This window comes from Lissotriton vulgaris, chromosome 8, assembly GCF_964263255.1.
Source record: "Lissotriton vulgaris chromosome 8, aLisVul1.2, whole genome shotgun sequence".
NCBI classification, from domain to species: domain Eukaryota; kingdom Metazoa; phylum Chordata; class Amphibia; order Caudata; family Salamandridae; genus Lissotriton; species Lissotriton vulgaris.
Genome location: NC_141696.1, coordinates 580,226,657 through 580,245,036, shown reverse-complemented (window position 1 = coordinate 580,245,036; position 18,380 = coordinate 580,226,657). Strand labels below are relative to the sequence as shown.

The 18,380-nt window shown below is 45.3% G+C and overlaps 1 protein-coding gene across 1 annotated transcript in view; it reads right to left on the bottom strand.

Moving 5' to 3' along the window:
• PROS1 (protein S) overlaps positions 1-18,380 on the bottom strand; it is a 469,412-nt gene that overhangs the window by 317,722 nt on the left and 133,310 nt on the right. The window contains exon 3 of the mRNA XM_086934426.1: positions 15,997-16,021. Coding sequence (XP_086790552.1) covers positions 15,997-16,021 — 25 coding nt within the window. The remainder of the gene's footprint in view (positions 1-15,996; positions 16,022-18,380) is intronic.

Below are 18,380 nucleotides of genomic sequence, written 5' to 3'. Positions count from 1 at the left end.
GATTTTAAAGAAAGTCTATAATAAGTCACAGTATTATCAATTGATTTATATATATTCGGAGGGGAAACAGTCTATAGTTTTGGTTAATTTTTATAACAACATTTACGCTAGTACTAGATCAAGAATCATTAAGGCATTAGAAAAAGACCTGGACCATTTTCTAAATGAACTCGGAGGGGAATATTTACTGATATGGGCGGGTGATTTTAATATTGAAACTTGTGATATTGTATCAGGTGTACAATGTGGACTCAATGATTGTTTTGGGGGAAAGTTTTCAGCACTTTAAGCATGAAACTTATGGGGAAGCAATTAATGATCTTACCCATAAGTATAATTTAATGGTTTTAGATTTGGAAAACCCAGATGGAGACACATCTTTATGTACCTATGTCGGGGCAAGATCAGGTTCATGTATTGACCACTTTATTGTGTCAGTTAAAGTCCTGGGCTCAATAGAAAAAATGTGTAATTTGCCCAAGCTGGATTAGTGACCACCATCCACTTACCCTCACAATAAGGTTTTGCCTGACTCAACAACCCAGGGGTAGGGTTTTAGATACAGACATTAAGACAAAAGGATCTAATGAGGTCAGCATTAAATGGTCTGGGGTAAATCCAACAACTTTTATGGATCAACTAAGAATAAATAAACAAAAAGATATTGACAGCTGTCTGGACAGCTCCTTAACAGATCAATTAATTATAAGTCCCCTTAATAATATCATGGTTAAAATTAGAGAGGACTTAACAGTCCAAAGGAAAAAAACGACCCATGAAAATAACCCTAGATGGTTTAACTGAGAATACTCCAGGCTTAATAGGGAACTGAAAACAGCACCAAAGGTAAAACCACGAGACAGAGAAAAAAATAAGCATCCTGAGGAAAGATTATAAAAGCACCCTAATCAAAAGAAAAAATGAAATCTGCGATGATGCTTGCGAGAACATTTGGTTCAGGCTGCAGAGACAAGAAACGCAACACTATTTTAGAGGACAATTGATCACCCATATTTAAAAAAAAACTCAATAGAAAAAATTGAATATGCAGTCTCCCCTGAAGACTGGATCGCACATTTCGAGGGTATTTTTAAACCTGATGCTGTCTTAGAGATGACCGTAAGATTTTTTATTTATTGTAGTAGACACAGTACACACTTCAGTAATTAGGAAGATTAAATCAACCCTACAAAACAGTGGTAATGGAAAGGCAACCGGCCCGGATGGGGTACCCATAGATGTATTTAGATGTACCATTGACTTCTGGACCCCATGTTAGTAAATGTTTTTTTTTTATATCTATTTATTGAAACATAACAGCTCCATCAAAAGACACATCAGGTAGCAAGGAGAGTGCATTAGTAATTACATAGTGATTGAGTAGAATAAACCAGCCAATAACAGACAAAGGAACAGACTACCCCCTAGGTCACGCCCCAACAGTTATGAGTGGGTCTGATAATTCGCCCCTCCCCCTGTCCTATCCCAACTCCCCGGCCAAAACCCTCCCCCCTACCTCCCTTCTCCCTCCTTCCCCTCGCTGTGTGTTCAGACTCTGCTACCGAGCGGGGCGCAGGTCTTCCCAGGGAGTGGGTGTTACAAGGTTACACAGTGGGTGGTAACCAGCGGGGGAGACCCCTACGGTGAGGCCTCTGGGGTATCCCTCCATTCCCCTCTATATCTCCTCCAAGCCTGCCAAATGTTTTCCCATTTTTTGGGGCATCCTCTGCTGTTATAGATGACCTTCTCAGCCCTCTGCAGAAAAACTGAACTATTCCCTATCTGTACCACACAATGGAAGATTATATATATATACCTCCATAACTCAAGAACCCATTAGAAAATCAACCACATATTAAATCCAAAATATAAAAACAATCAAAGCAATATTAAAGAAATTGTACAATTTATTCCATACAATACAATATCTGATTTGCAAAATACAGTGCCACACTATAAAGTTAAAAATGTGTCAATTCACATAAAAAACAATAAAATACAGGTTGTCAAGGAACAATAAAATACAGGTTGTCGACGCAGAATTTCAGTTTTTGTGATAACACCTTCATCAGGACAAGATTGTATTTAATAAAAAAACATACAATTAGATACATTGATCACATAGTTCATTTAGCACATTGCTATTTCCCTATCTACATTTGTTTAATCTAAAACCTTTACACAATAATAAACGTATTTAATATGTGGTTGATTTTCTAATGGGTTCAACCAGTTATGGAGGTATATATATATAATCTTCCATTGTGTAGTACAGATAGGGAATAGTTCAGTTTTTCTGCTTACTACTCCTCGTCCCTGATCGGAATTGTGAGGAGACCTCCTTTCTTTTTGATAATAATAATGATGATACTTCTCAGCCCTCTGACACCAGTCCATATCTCGCTCTGTTAGTAAATGTTTTTAATGCAGCACTAAGGGGGGTACTGCCAGCCTCTTGGGTGGAAAGTATTATTGTTCCCATATTTAAAAAAGGGGACAGGGGGATGGCGAACTATTACCGACCCATATACCTCTTGGACGACTGTACCTCCAAACTGATGTGGAGAATACTGCTGGGAAGATTAGAACAATGGGGTGAGGAAAAAGACATCCTCTCAGACGCACAGTATGGTTTCAGGAGGGGTATGAGTACAGTGGAACAGTGCCTAAACCTTGAGTTATTAATAGGAAACTATACTATAGCTAAGGACGGAGTGTTACACCTTTGCTTCGTAGAACTCACAAGTGCATTTGACCTCATCAATCACGCTAAATTGTGGGAAACCCTGAATGAGCTAGGAGCCCCCATAGATATCATAATATACTGATCCCAGATTTATGCCCTATTAACCTCTAGAGTACGGTTCGGAAAAATGGGAGAATGTACTAAGGGTTTTAGGGTCAAGAGGGGAATACGCCAAGGATGTGTGTTGGCACCTCTCCTTTTTTCCTTATACATTAATAACGTGGATAGCTTTTTACAAAAACAAAACGCAGACGCCCCTAAAATCGGAACACGAATAACACCAGTACTCCCCTACGCAGACGATGCGGTGTTGCTGTTGAGGACAGAAAACAGGCTACAACTCTTAATAGAAAATGTTGATAAATACATGTCTGATACAAATCTTAAGTTAAACCTCAGTAAAACCTAATATGTGGTAATAACAAATCGAAGCAGAAAACACATCATGTGGGAGGAACTGAGATAAGTAGAGACCCAACCTTGTTATTTGGGTTTACTCTTTAACAGAAAAGGTACACATATTAAAGATGGGAATTAACATTTTTAAGAATTATTAAGAGCCTTTTTAGATTCTCAGCTAAGTTAGGGAATACGTCTATTAGGAAATTCTTACACTATACAGAAGTAAATGTGTGACAGGAACCTGCTATGGGGCAGCTATATGGGGGAGGACGAACTTTGCGCCCATACAAATTAAAGAAAACATATTACTAAAGAGAGTATTGGCAGTTCCAAAATCAACAGCTACTTTTATAGTGCATAAAGAGTTGTCTGTACCATACTTAAGCAATTTTATTCATTTAATTGGCTCACATTCTGGAGAAGGGTTTGGGTGAAAGAAGGCACCAAACTGACGAAGGACCTAATAAGAGACTGTTTGTCTTTGGACAAAGGAAGGAAAATTCTGTGGCTAGAGCATATTCTCAACCTGCTAGCATACTGTAAAATAGATTTTGATAAGGCGAAGCCCGAGCTTATTCAGAACGTTAGCAAATGTGATTTAAAGTTGAGTTATGCCACCGAAAAGGAACATGATAGGATGGAAAATATAAGTCACAAACAAAGATTTACCAACTTTTGCGAAATCCCCTCCACACTGGGCACCCAAGTATATCTGTCTCTTGTGAGTAAGACTAAACACAGATTTTACTTAACACGACTTAGACTTGGTACCCTGCATTATAAAGTAGCGTTTCCAAGTAGGGAAAAGGGGTCATACAAATTCCCTAACTGCCCATGCGATGGAAAAACTCCACAGACAACTTTGCATTTCTTATTGTTCTGTAATTTCTATACTGAGATCAGGAAAAAAATTAAACCGTTATTCCTGACTAATAGACTGTATTAGTACAAATATGCTTTTTTCTATCTATGCAAACTCGAAAATTTAAAAAACGTGTATTCTGTAATCTCTTTTATAGAAAGGGCAATTAAGATTAGAAAAGTACTGTCTCATCTAGATGTCTTACTATATGAAGATTTTAATGATTGAATGTAATGATATTTTAAAAATGTATATAATGTACCGCTCTGTTTTTGTGGAATTTTAAGAATGCGTATTTTGAACTTGATTGTGAGAAAGAAATGAATTTTTGAAATTTTTAACACTGTAAAAGGTTTGAAGTCTTTTTTTTCTTAATTTAAATTATTAGTGTATTTGTCGAAGGCTTTTATGGCTGTAAAATTAGTCTGAATAAAGCGGACTTGATTTGACTTGAATAGTAAAGTATCTAAAATATGGTCTTAACAATTTCTTACTTGTGAAAAAAGTATGACCTAAATTTTGAAACATAAACAAGACTGGGTTTGTCATTTGGGCAAAAAAAAAAAAAGAGAACATTTCCAGAAAGAACATGTGACCTGATTTACAAACCTATTTTTGCCGTCACAAATGCTGAAATGCACTAAAAAGTGTTTCTCTAGGCAGGAAGCCAGGCCAGACGTGCCGTAGCGGGCACCAGGTGTTTTCTCAAGGGCCGGAAGGGTAAGGGCCAGTTTTCGAGGGGAGGGGGTCCACTTTATTACTGGGGGCCAGTTTGGCAGCAGTGCTGCAATATCGTCCCCATTAACAAAAGTGGCAGCACTGCTAAAGTAGCAGTAGTGCTGCTTCTCACTAGCACCCCATGCCCCCCAGGCTGGGCAAGCAGAACTGCCCAGACTGGTTTGTGGTCCCAGTCCGGTCCCGGTAGTAATCCCATTTTAGGAGACTGTAAACTTTTACAGCCTCCAAATATGGGAATGTGAATGGGTACTGAATCATAATTTGGAAGGGGAATATTGTATGCATTCTTTCCAAATTGTAAATCGATGTGTCATGTATCAAAATTTACCAACCCCATAATCCAGTTACAAAAATTTTAAAATTCGAACTCCTGAGTTTGTGTAGTAACTGGTAAAGGATTCACAGAAGGGAAGGGGTCCCCATTGGGGTCACTTCCAATTTGTAACTTGTGAATGAAGGGAAAAGTTTCTTAGGGACTACGGGACTTACGCCAGCTCTCAAATAAACTTTTTTTAAACAAAAGTGGACTGCATTTTAAAAATGTTTTTACTTTATTCAAATAAGATCACAGAGGGGGGAGGAGCTACGAGAGCGACCGACATGGCCGCTTAAGTCCTGGGCTCCCGAGACCCCTGCCGCCCCGGGGCACATCCGGAGTTCTATCCTGCCATCAGACCGTGGCAATCGCCACCGGAGAAGAAGCGGTACTGGTCGCTGCTGACAGAGTCCTCATCGGCCCCCGAGAAGCAGAGAAAAGAGGGTCAGCGGTATCGTGACCTGGAGGCCCAAAAGCAGGGGCCTCGGGTAGTGAGACTGTCCAGCCTGCAGTGTGTCAGCGTCGGGATAGGCGCCGGAAGTCTCCGACCCGGCGCTGTGGGAGTCTCGGCCGCGCCTCCGGCACTTCTTTTGCAGCGTCCCCCACACCACCCCCTGGCAGCACACGGAATAAATAAACGGGAACACGCACTTCGTTGGTGCGTTTCTGACCGGCGAAGCCAGCATTCTAAATGTAGACGCTGTTGCTGCAAGACTGTGAGCTCTATTGTTTCGTGCCTAGCTGGGAAGCAATAGCGGAGGCACAGGCAGACACCCAGGACTATCAGTGGCAAACTTGCTGATGATTACGAGGTTTCCACTATGGTGTATGCAGACTGGCTATAGGTGTTGTGTCGCAGCAGGCTGGGGCTCCACTATAGCTGAGGTCAGTATTGGCAAGGAGGCGAATGCCCTACAAAGAACACCATATATGTCCAGTGCGAGGCCATAGGGATGAGAGTGCGCCCTGTGTGGTGACCATCATCGTGCGATTCTCAGATCAGTGTGGTGTACTTGTGCTTGGTGGATGGTGCGACTGGAATGATCATCGACCCTTCCTGCCATGGAGAACCGGTGTGAACTGCAAGTAAGGAATAGCGCTGAATAATCTGGAGGTTCATAAGGTGGTTGGTGCACTGAGCGGACACCCAGGACTATCAGTGGCGAACCTGCTGCAATTAAGAGGACTCCACTATGGTGTATACAGATTGGATATCGGAATTGTGGCGCAGCAGGCTGGGGCTACGCTATAGCTTTGGTCAGTATTGGCAAGGTGGCGAATGCCCTACAAAGTACATCATATATGTTCAGTGCGAGGCCATAGGGATGAGAGTGCGCCTTGTGTAGAGCCCATCGTCGTGTGCTTTTCAGATCAGTGTGGTGTACCTGTGCTCTGTGGTCGGTGCGACTGGACTGATCACCAACCCTTCCACCCATGGAGACCTGGTGTGAACCGCAAGTGAGGAATAGCGCTGAATAAGCTGGGGGCTTATAAAGGTGGCCGTTGCATTAAGTGGAGTGGTTGCCGCAGTATCGCAGGTGCTCTACCACCTCTTGTTTGTTCCCCCTCTGTCCCCAGAATGGTGACTAAAAATGACACTGAGAAGCCGCAGTCGAAGACCAGAGGAGTTAGGTACACCCAAACTAATAAGTTAGATCGCTACACGCAACCCAAGGGGTCGCCACCTGGGTTAGGAAAGTTGCAGGATGGCCATATGGGAGACTCAGCTTCTACAGCGGAGCCTACGCTGCAGGACGTGATGGCAGCGATACATGGAGTGAAAACCTCCCTCGGCAAGAAAATGGAAACCCTAGATCATAAACTTGATACGGTAACCATAGAAGTTAATCTAATCCGAGCGGATTTCACGAAGACCAGTGAAAAAGTTAAATCACTGGATATTAAAACCTCCAGTCTCACGGACGATGTTGCTCTCCTCCAGCGGGAAGTGCGTGATCTCAAAACCTCCAATGAAGTTAATAGTCGCAAGCTGGATGAATACGAAGGGAGGGCCCGTAGAAACAACGTGCGTATCATCGGAGTGCCTGAAAAAGCAGAGGGACAAGCCGCTGACCTTTTCATTGAAGACATCATTCTAAACCATCTGAAACCCAAAGGCTTGGGAAATTTCTTCACAATTGAAAGAGCACATAGAATACCAGGAGGCAGACCGCGACCTGGTGCACCACCCCGGCCTATGATTGCAAGAGTGCTCAAGTTCAGGGACAGAGATGCTATCCTGCAAGCCTCCAGGACCGGTGAACCTCTACAGTATGAAAACTCCACTCTGAGTTTTTATCCGGACTTTACGCAGGCTGTGCAGAAACAACGGCAGACCTTCATGGGCGTCAAACGGAAACTCCGAGATAAAGGTCTTAAGTATGCCATGCTATATCCCGCCAAGCTGAGGGTTGAATATGCTGGTAGGGCAATGTTCTTTGACAATCCTGAAATTGCCTCGGACTGGCTGGAGACCATCTCCTCTCAGCATGAACAGCGGCGGGGGAGTAGGGACGAGGAGGACGGCGCACAGGAGCAAGAATGAGAACTAACAGTATTACCGGTGGTGTTTGACCGAATGGAAGGATGGAGGGGACACGGAAAGATTGTACAGATAAGTTAGTTATAGACACTTAGTGCCACGGTTTGCTGGGAAATACGGGGACGAGCGGGGGGCCGGGAGTCGTACTCCTCCTCAGGGTTACTTTTCGATAGTTTAGTTGTTAGAGTATGGGGCGACAGGCACACTGCGAGTTGGGGGCGGATGAACACCGTAAGCAGGGGTGCGGGGAGGGGGGTGGTGAACGGGGTTTGTTTGGGGGGGCATTGTTTGTAATTTTTTCGTATTGGATTTGGTTGGCACTGCATTTCAAGGCTTCATTCAGAATTGTGGCACGTTTAAGGTGCGGAACTTGGAGGGGAGACTGACCCACTACATGTTTTATGATGGGGGGTAAGGGGCTGAAGGTGTTAAGTTGGAATGTAAATGGGTTAGGGGACAAAATCAAGCGTAGTGTGGTTCTTCAGTTCCTTAGACGTCAAGCCCCGGATGTGGTACTGCTTCAGGAGACGCACTTAGTGGGGAACTCTTGTAGGGCACTGCACAGAATGGGATACCGTTTGGTAGCACACGCAGGGTTCACATCGGGTTCCAGAGGGATGGGGATTCTGCTTAGGAAGATGCTCCCTATGGTGGTTGATTCCATCATCGAGGATGACAGGGGCAGGTATATCGGGGTGTCGGGTCGCTGGGAGGGGCACACCCTCTCCTTGCTGTCAGTGTACGTTCCCCCAGGTATGCAGGCAACCACATTCGTGGATTTGGGGAAAATCCTTTCGGACCTCCCGAGAGGTCCTCTGATCATGGGAGGCGACTTTAATGCTGTGATCTCTGGCATTATGGACAGGCACCCCCCTAGAGATATGGGGAGGGCGCAAAGATGGCTTCCTGACTTTATGGATGCAGTGGGGTTGGTCGATGGTTGGAGGCTGCTTCATCCGGACCAACGACAGTTCACCTTCCACTCTGGTGCGCATGGTAGTTTATCACGTATTGATTACAGTTTGGTGCCGGCGGCCCAGGCATATTGCATCACAGAGGCTACACACCTAGCTAGAGGCATATCGGATCATTCGCCACTTTGGTTCAGGTTTGATCTGTCCTCAGGATCGGGTGGTAGGATAGCCCCTATTAACACCTGGTACCTACGTAATCCTAAAATCCGTAAGGACTTGCTGAAGGAGTTGGACCTTTATTTTCGGGAGAATGAGGGATCGGTATCGTCCCCACTTTCGCTATGGGAGGTCTTTAAGGCACTTATAAGAGGCCAGGCCCTGTCATTGATTGTAGGAGCGAAGAGAGATCGGAATGCAGAAATTGTAAGAATAGAAACTGAGATTGCTCAGGTTGAGGCGGAATTGGAGCGTGATGTGACCCGTGCTAAACTGCATGTCCTGAATCTTAAGCAGCTCGAGTATAAAGCATTGGTCACTGAAAGTGCCAGAGCTCTAAGTAGAGAACAACAGGGCTGGTTGTACGATGTTGGAGACAAAGCTGGGAAGCTTATTGCCTGGTTAGATAAGAAAGACAGGGCTGATCGGGTTGTTCCGGAACTTGAGACGTCAGAAGGCACACGAATAACAGATCCCCAGGGCATAGCGGATGGTTTTGCAGACTATTTTCGTATTGTATATACCTCAGTTGCGGGACGGCCAGAGGAGGACTCTCACTCATTATTGCGACATATCAGACGCCCAGTCCTGACTAAGGAAGACCGTGATTTTATGGATAGAGCTCTTACTGTAGATGAAGTGGCTCTCGCGGTCCGCTCTTTGAGCTCTGGTAAGGCATTGGGTCCGAATGGGCTCCCGATTGAATTGTATAAGCTTAGGCCTGATAGAATTGCCCCCTATCTTAGAGGTATGTTTGTGGAGGCGCGAGAACAGGGTGTGTTGCCATATGATCAAAGAGTGGCATCTATTGTTGCTATACACAAGGAGGGGAAAGCGAAAACCAACTGTGCCTCTTATAGGCCTATCTCTCTATTGAATGCGGAGCCCAAGATTCTTGTCAAATTATTGTCAAACAGGCTTGTTAAGGTTATTAGCGGTCTGGTACACGCTGATCAATCAGGATTCATTCCCCATAGAAATACAGCTTTAAATCTTCGCAGATTGCACGAGGTGTTGGCCAGGGCTGATACCCTAAAGGAACAGGCTATAATAGCGTCACTTGACACTACGATGCCCTTCGACACGTTAGAGTGGCCATATCTATGGGCAGTCCTGGCTAAGTTTGGTTTCGGACCGGAGTTTATTAGTTGGGTGCGTCTGTTGTATACTGATCCTCTTGCGCAGGTGGTAGTAAATAATCGGGTCTCGGCAACATTTTGTTTGGGGCGAGGCACCCGACAGGGGTGTCCACTCTCTCTCCTTTTATTCTCATTGCCACTGGAGCCTTTGGCGGCCTGGATCCACTGGGAGCCTTCCATTCGAGGTATTCGATGGTCCCCTGAGGTGGAGGACAGAATCTCTTTATACGCAGATGATATTCTGCTCTATCTGACTTCGCCCAGAAGTCTTTGAATGTCGTCTGTGATGTCTAGGCCTCATACGGTAGAAATTCGGGGCTCACAATAAATTGGGGGAAATCCTATTTGTATGTGCTGAGTGGTGTCACCCCGATTCCCCCACGAAATTGTCCGATTCAGATCGCTGCGGATGGCTTCAAGTATCTGGGGATCTTTATTTCATTGGATCCCACAGTTCGGTACGAGAGAAACCTCCTTCCCCCTTTACTTAGGTTAAAAAGTGATGCGAATAGTTGGAAGAAATTGCCTCTCTCTCTATTGGGGAGGGAAGCCCTTTTTAAGATGACTTCCCTACCTCGTTTCCTTTACGCCCTCCAGAATACACTAGGCATAGTCCCGGCCAGTTATTTCCGAGAGGTAGAGGGGGTGCAGCATGGTTTATTGTGGGAGGACAGGCCCCGTATTGCGTTGACTAAATTAACGTTACCGTGGTATTGCCCTCCCCGACATCAGAAGGTATTATTGGGCTTCTCAATTGGCAGCCATAAACTAGGGTACTTATGGGCTCGGCTCGGACCCTGGATATGCTATGGATAGATGGCAACTCCCGGGTGGCAATTACAGTAGAGCTTTATACGCCAAGTCGACCGGGAAAAGTTTGACGGGACCAACGAAGGTAGCGGTTCGGATATGGCATGACGCCACTAACTCTTTGGGGTGGAGAGACCGCCTAACGCTAGCCACTCCGCTATTTGACTCGGACAGACTAGGGAAGCTTTGGAACACGAAGGGTGTTGATAGATGGGACTTGATAGGGATTGCTAAAATTAGAGATATGTGGGTCAAGGGCAGGATCAAGATGTTTGCTGAATTGCAGACTGAATTTGAGATGAGTGGAGCGGAGTATTTCCGTTATGCGCAAGTTCGACATGCCTTGCAGTCAGCAGTGGAGGAGGAGATACCCGAGGCCTCGCCATTGGAGGACAGGATATTAGATGGGCACTTACCGGATAGAACTATCTCCCTCATTTATAAGAAATTGATAAATCACAGAGTAGATCTTCTTGTAGAGTTGAGGGCCAAATGGATGGGGAATGGTATTGAACTTGATGATGAAGACTGGCAGGCGGCCGTGTCCTCCCCGAAGGAGGTTGCGATTCCGGCGCGATTGAGGCTAGTCCAATTGAAAATATTGCATAGAGTGTATGTCACAGGCCCACGCTTGGTCTGGATGGGGCTTTCGGATGAGGGTTTATGCAGGAGAGGATGTGGACAGGTGGGCACGTTCCTACATCTGGGAATGTCGCTATATGAAGGATTACTGGAGTTCTATACGTGCTGTTATGCGAGAGGTGCTCGGGGTAGCAGTATTTCCAGAGGCAAGAAGATGTCTCCTTAATGTCTGGGAACCCACGGATCTAAACACAGCTCAGACCAAGTGGGCCACTCTGGGGGCAATGAGAGCGAAACAGAATATAGCACAACAGTGGGGTTTCGGGAGACCGCCCACTCTTGAGAAATGGAAAGAGAGCATGGACTGGTGTATGTTCCGAGAGAGGACCTTCTATCTGGCCAGAGGCCGACCCTGTAAATGGTTAACTGTTTGGGGGCTGTGGAATCGGTACAGGGGAGAGATCTGTGTACAACCAGTGGACCCTCTTTTGGACATACTTACATCCCCGTGACCCTAGTATGTAACAGTATTTCAGCCTCCCTCCTTCTCTCTTTCACATCTGTTGTAATGATATGTGGGAATGTCTAACCTCTGTTTTGTGCACCCATTTGAATGCCTTTTATCAATAAAAAGAAATATAAAAAAAAAATAAGATCACAGATATTGTTGGCTGCTGAGCCCAGCAGGTCACAAGTCCTCTGATGGCAGCTAATGGGAATAAGTCACAGTTTGCCACCAATCACCAAATTCATACTATAGGTCGGATTGCAACCCACTCGACATGGAAATTTTACAACCTGATCCATTACCACGTCAGTTTGCAAAATTCAACATTGGTTGCAAAATTACTGGTCACAATTTGCAACCAGTGTCTTGAACCTTAATCCCTTAGTTTGCGAAGTTGCATGTTTTTCTCACAGATGTTGATACAATTTATGTTAGGTTCCTTGATGCCCACCGGGCTAAGTTTGCACGGTACAAGATTGTTTTTATTCATTCATTCATTCATTCATTCATTCATTCAGGTTAACAATATTTGTATCGCACACAGCTACTCGAAGAGTGTCCCAGCGCGTGCCCAGTGGGTGAGAACAGAAGTAGAATAGCAAGTTAATGAAAGAGGAAAGTCTTCAGTCTCTTCCTAAAGATCTTCAGATCCTGAAGGCAACGTAAGTCAAGTGGAAGTTGGTTCCAAGCCACAGCAGCCATAAATGAGAGGGAGCTGCCACATAACCTTTTTTGACGGAATCTAAAAGTGTACGCCATATGCATTTTAGAAGAGCGCAGTTGCCTACAAGGGGCATAGAACCTAAAACGCTTTCTCATATACACCGGGCCAAGCCCATGGAGGGCTTTATGAGCCATTACAAAGGACTTGGATTTCACTCTCTCTTTCACCAGCAAGCAGGGCAGGTTACGCAGACGTTGCCTGACACCGACCCTTTTAGGGACGTTCAGAAGAGTTCTGGCTGCAGCATTTTGAACAACCTGAAGCCTGTTCAATAGATAGCCGGGCAGACCATTGGACACTGCATTGGCATAGTCAATGCGTGTGGTGATAAGCGCTCAGGTAAAAGTTTCCCTTGCGGAGAGTGGGAGTAGTGGAAGAATTTGTTTAGTGCTTTCGAGATGCAAAAGCACATTCCAGTCAGGTTATTAATCTGGGGGCCAAAGCACAGCATTTCCTCAAACTAGATCCCTAAGTTCTTAGTGGGTTGTTCCCAGCGTGTAGGCGAAGAGGACTCATTCGGCGAGAAAGAGTGCCAAAACAGAGGAGGGAAATTACCAATGAAGACAGTTTTATCTTCATTGCATTTCAGCTGAGCCGACTTAAGCCAGTGGAACACTGCTGTCAAGCATGTTTAAACATGGGAGGTGGAAGACTCATTTTTATTCCACATAAAAAGAAGCTCAGTGTCATCGGCATACGTAATGACTTTGGCACCCAAATCCTCAGGTAGCCGAATAACGGGAGACACATAAAAGTTGAACAACAAAGGGCTCAGTGCAGAACCTTGCAGGACCCCAGTCATCAAATTCTGGGGAGTGGCTGTAAAAGGAGGAATCCAGATTTGCTGAGTTCTGCCCTCGAGGTGAGATTTCAGCCGCCACTTCCATGCTGACCCTATGACGCCAATTTCCTGAAGACTGGACAGGACCAGGGCATGCGGCATGGTATCAAATGCTGCCGACAAGTACAGAAGGACCAGGGCAGCCCTGCCCCTGCATCTAGAGTTTCACAGATGGCCTCGGACATTTCCACAAGTGCAGATTCCCTGCTATGAGCCTCTAAAACCTGATTGAACCGGGTGAAGAAGATCATGTTGTTCCACAAAGTCAGACAGCTGTTTGTTGACCAGTTTTTCACAACCCTTAGCTGCAGCTGGGAGGAGGAAAATGGGGCAGTAGTTAGAGGGAAGAGCAGGATCCAATGTAGTCATTTTGAGTAAGGGAACAATCATCGTCTGTTTCCAGGAAGGCAGGACCATAGCTGATGCTAAGGATAAGTTGATCAAAGGGTTCATCACTGAACTGATCACCACCTAAGCACCAGCCAACAATTTAGCCGGGCTGGGATCAGAAGGTGAGCCGGATGTAAGGGTGTTTGAGACTGCTAGAGAATCCCTTGCTGGTATAGGTTCAAAGGCTATGAGTTTGGCAGAGGTGGAGGGAAGTGACAGCAAGGAGAAGACCAGTCACTAGCTGGCTGTCCCCAACACCCAAGTTAACTTGTAGAGATCAAACCTTATTAATGAAAAAACACTAGAGAGCTCCTCACACCAAGCGAGCGGGGGTGTGGATACTACTCTCAGCTTTAGGGGAGAGGAAACTTTAAACAATGGTTAAGATTTCTTTAGCATTATTACCATCCTGGAAAATCCGCTCCGCATAATAAAGGCTTTTAGCCTTAGCAATGATGGCATAGTATTTCTTTTGTGCGTTTTTGAAAATTGTTCTAGCCATGGGGCAATACTCCTGTCTCCATTTGTGTTTCAGCCATTTACATTCATTTTTCTTAATTTCAAGGGAGCCAGAGAACCCTGACTTTGAGGGGGATTCATAATGAGCCTGGGCTGAGTCTCGGGAGTGAGGCGCTCCACCTCTTTGTATATCCAGTTGGTGAACTACCCGAGGGCTTCATTCAAATCACCAGATATCGCAGGACATGTCTCAGCTAATGCTAGACTAAATACAGCTCGGTCTATTCTATGGCCAACTTTCCCCTGTTGTCCTGTAAGCGACCCCGCCTGCTTTGGCTTGTTTTGAACATGCCAGGAAAAATGGTCAGACCACGTCACTGGGAGAGGATCCTCAACTGTGAGTGGGGTATTTGAGCATATCAGTTTCGAAAGGTGGACGCCTCAATGGGTGGGCAAGGTAACACATTGTTGAAGTTGGGCCAACTTCATGGAGTCAAGAAACAGTGAGTCCCCGCTTCCTAATTATCCATATGAATATTGAAATCCCTGAGAAGCATAAAGTGAGAATAGCGAAGTGCACAAGGGATTATCACATCGTCTAGGGATTAGAAAAAAAGGCCATCTGAACCAGGGGGCCTGTACATCAGTATACGCCCCAACGTATATTGAGGAAAGATATTGATGCAGAAGTCAAGAACTTCCACCTTCGCCAGCTCCCTTATCTCACTCCATTGACAATTCAATCTGTCTATTAACACCACAGCAACTCCACCCCTGCGCCCTGATCTCTGATCCACTCTAGTGATTCTGAAACCATCAGGGATGGCCATCTCGACCACCTTGCTGGAATTTTCAGATAACCAGGTTTCAGTGCAAAAAAGCAGGTCAATTGACTCGCCAGTGAGCAAGTCAAAGATGCCTTGCGTGTGTTCAGCTACCGAGGGAGCATTAATCAGAACAGCTTTAATCGTGTGCTCGCTATGTCTAACTCTGGACAGGCTGGTAAGTGGAGATGAACATAAAGACTCTGGAGCTAAGCTAAACTTGCAATTGCTACATTCCAGAATTTGCCGCGATGTCCCATCTGCTAACCGCAACACAGTTCAAGGGGTCTAAGGATAAAAGCTCATCCCTGCAACAGGAACTTATCAGAGACTTACTGTTAGAGATGTCATGGGCATCTTTAACAGGCCGCTGCCGGTATGCTGATGGGCGCAGACGGGCTTCCATTAGGCGAGCCTTTGGCGCATCTGCGCACCGCACATTTTTACAGAGTACCCCCCTTGAACGACTAGAGCACTCACAGACTAAAATGGCATCTCTAGTCGTCCCACACCAGGATGATAAACTTTTGGCCAGACGGGGTACCCACTCTCTTTTTTCCAAGTATTAGTTTTTCGGTGTGCGTATACAGGTGCTGCACAGGTCGGAACCAGTTAGCTATCAGGCAATATGCTAGTTTATTTTTTGACAAAAACGTAGTGAGTGATTGTATGTATTGGGCTACTTACAAAAGGTATAAAATACTTTGAACAAAAAAATTATTTTTTTGACAAATTTTCTTTGAACCAGAATTTATAGCACCATAGGGTTATATAGCATCTGTTGTATAGGGGAGATATACTAAATAGGTACTGGGCTTTAAAGACTGGATGGTAAAAGATTACCAAAAAGTGGATCCTTGGAACATAACATTACTAAATACTAGAAACTGCCAAAAAATAAACGTACTGGATATGATACATAAGTGTGGCATAAACATTTCTTCCAAATCATCATAATTAATGTATCAGTGGTTCACACTTACCTAAATATTTTGGGTAGAAATATTCCTGTACAGAAATAACACAAAAAACAATATTAGTTCGAGAGGAACAATTAGAAATGGTAAAACTAGTCCAAAATGCTAAAGACATTTATTTATTTTGATTAACTAAAGGACAGAAATTTCAACACTTTCAATTCAAATTGTTAAACAGCACATATAAAGAATGTCAAGATAGTGCCCAGTTTAAGCGCATTAGTAATGGCACACAACATTGACAAAAAGAAAAAACTTCGCTGTATTTGAAATGGGTATTCCATTCATGGCACGGTATGAGTGCAGGAATCTTCCTGGTAGTTCACACATGAGTCAGGACTTCCACTTGACATGTATCTTTTTCCACTTGGATACCAGTGAGTGATAAGTGTACTTTGGGCCTAATTAGGACTACAGCGGGTGGCGGTGGTCCGACTGCGCTATTACATGTTGGGTGGTCGAACTGCCATGGTACCGCCACAACTGCAAGGGATCAGCAGAGATCCGTAGTGGTTTTGCAGCGGTCTTGAGGCCGTGACATACATGGCTGTGCCACTGCGACACTGCCAAGCATATTACCAGTTTCCTCTCCACCAGGGTTTTCATGGCGGTGAGCTCCTAATGAAAACTGTGGCAGAGAAGAAACAAAGGGGGCCTGCCCCAGAGCCATGGAGTACACACATGGGGCACATGTTGGGCCCCCTGTGTGCAGTCACCCCATTTGCTGCATGTCTTTGACTTTACAGTCCATGCAGTTTTCATTATGGTGACTTTTCAATAGGCACCACCATAGGAACGGCAAAGGACCACCCGCCGGACCACGAGATTACTCGTAATCTGGTGGATGGCTGGTGGCCGAGTTTGACGGTCCTGGAGTGGGGCGCTGGTGTGGCCACCCACTCCAGGACTGCCAAAATCATAATCAGGCCCTTAGACTACATCCAGTTGAGGTACGACTTAGTGTTCATCCACTGGCACACAAATGGTGTCCTGCCCAACCCACCCAAAACTACTTTCGGCAGCATAACATTGTACACAAATTCCATTATACTTTAAGCTACCAAACTGCAACCCAATAGGAAGTAGTTTTCAGAACCTTGTCCCACTATCGTGGGAGTGTTTTGGTCTAGTACAAAGAAAGAAAATTGAACACTGAATATATTTTGCCCTGAAATTTAAGCCATACATGCAGTGCAACATTTATTTCACTAATGTCATATTTCAGATCAATGCAAAAAAACAGTACCCCCATATAGGCTATGTTAATGGAAGAAATTGTATGGCATCTACCTCTACCTCTATTGTTGTAAGTTTAACCTTATACCTACCTCATGGTTTTGTTTTTTAGGTCTCGCCTATACATTGAGCATGCGCTGCATAGGCAAAAAACCTTTAGCAAGAGCTTTGGCTTTTTAGCCAAAAACATGCATGCTTTCCATTGCCTTTAATGGCAACGCATGCACGTTTGGCGATTCCCTTGCGGGAGCGAGCAGCTGGCACCATATGGTAGCAATCATCGTGCCTTGCTGCTCGCTCCCGCAAGGGATTTGGGCAGGCCCCCTCCTCTCTCCCCTCTCCCTGCTGCTGCGCGTGCTTGTTTGTTTTTCCGTGCACGCTTGTGCTTGTTTGTTTTTACAGTTGGCAGGCGAGCTTCTTCGCTTTCTCCATTGCAGATTTTGAAGTGAAGCATGAAATAAGAGACATGTTCAAAAACTGTCACTGTTAATAAAATGTGGGTGATGGAAAACAGACTGAAGGCTCCTGTACCCTATTATGAAACACCTCTCTGAAGCTACGCCCCTGCCAGGAGCCCCCACAAAAATTATGGTCTCCGGGGCAGGTATTCACAAGTAAGTTTGCCCTGTCTGCATACCGAACTTGAATGCTGTCATACCAGTGCCTCGTAAGTGCCAAAAGTAACTCCCCATATACCTGTCCAGTTCTCTAACATGGGCAGTAGTCCACACCCCTGGAGTATAGAGGTTGAGTTATGCCCGCACATTGAAGTTGCATGTATGTAGCGCTTACTATGCCTGAAGAAAAGTTGAAATGGCGCATGTAGGGGGTGGAAACATACCTGGCACCTGCACACCACGTCAGAGTCCGTTGACAGCGGATCCACCACTTTTCCTTTGCCCTCGTCGACCCACTGGGGCACCACGGTGACCTTGTTGTCTTGCTTGAGGCGGGGCCTCTTGTATCCCCCAGGGCCAGGGCGGTCGTTGGAGGCGCGGGCGCCTGACATGCTGCTTGCTGTGCTGCGGGTACCGTCCACTCTGACTTCTCCCGGTGCACTGCGAGCTCCCAGAGCCTCAGCACCGAAGGACTAGAAATAAAGCCTGCCCTGGCGCTGAATGTCACGAGGGGGAGAGAGGAGTCACGGTGTGACA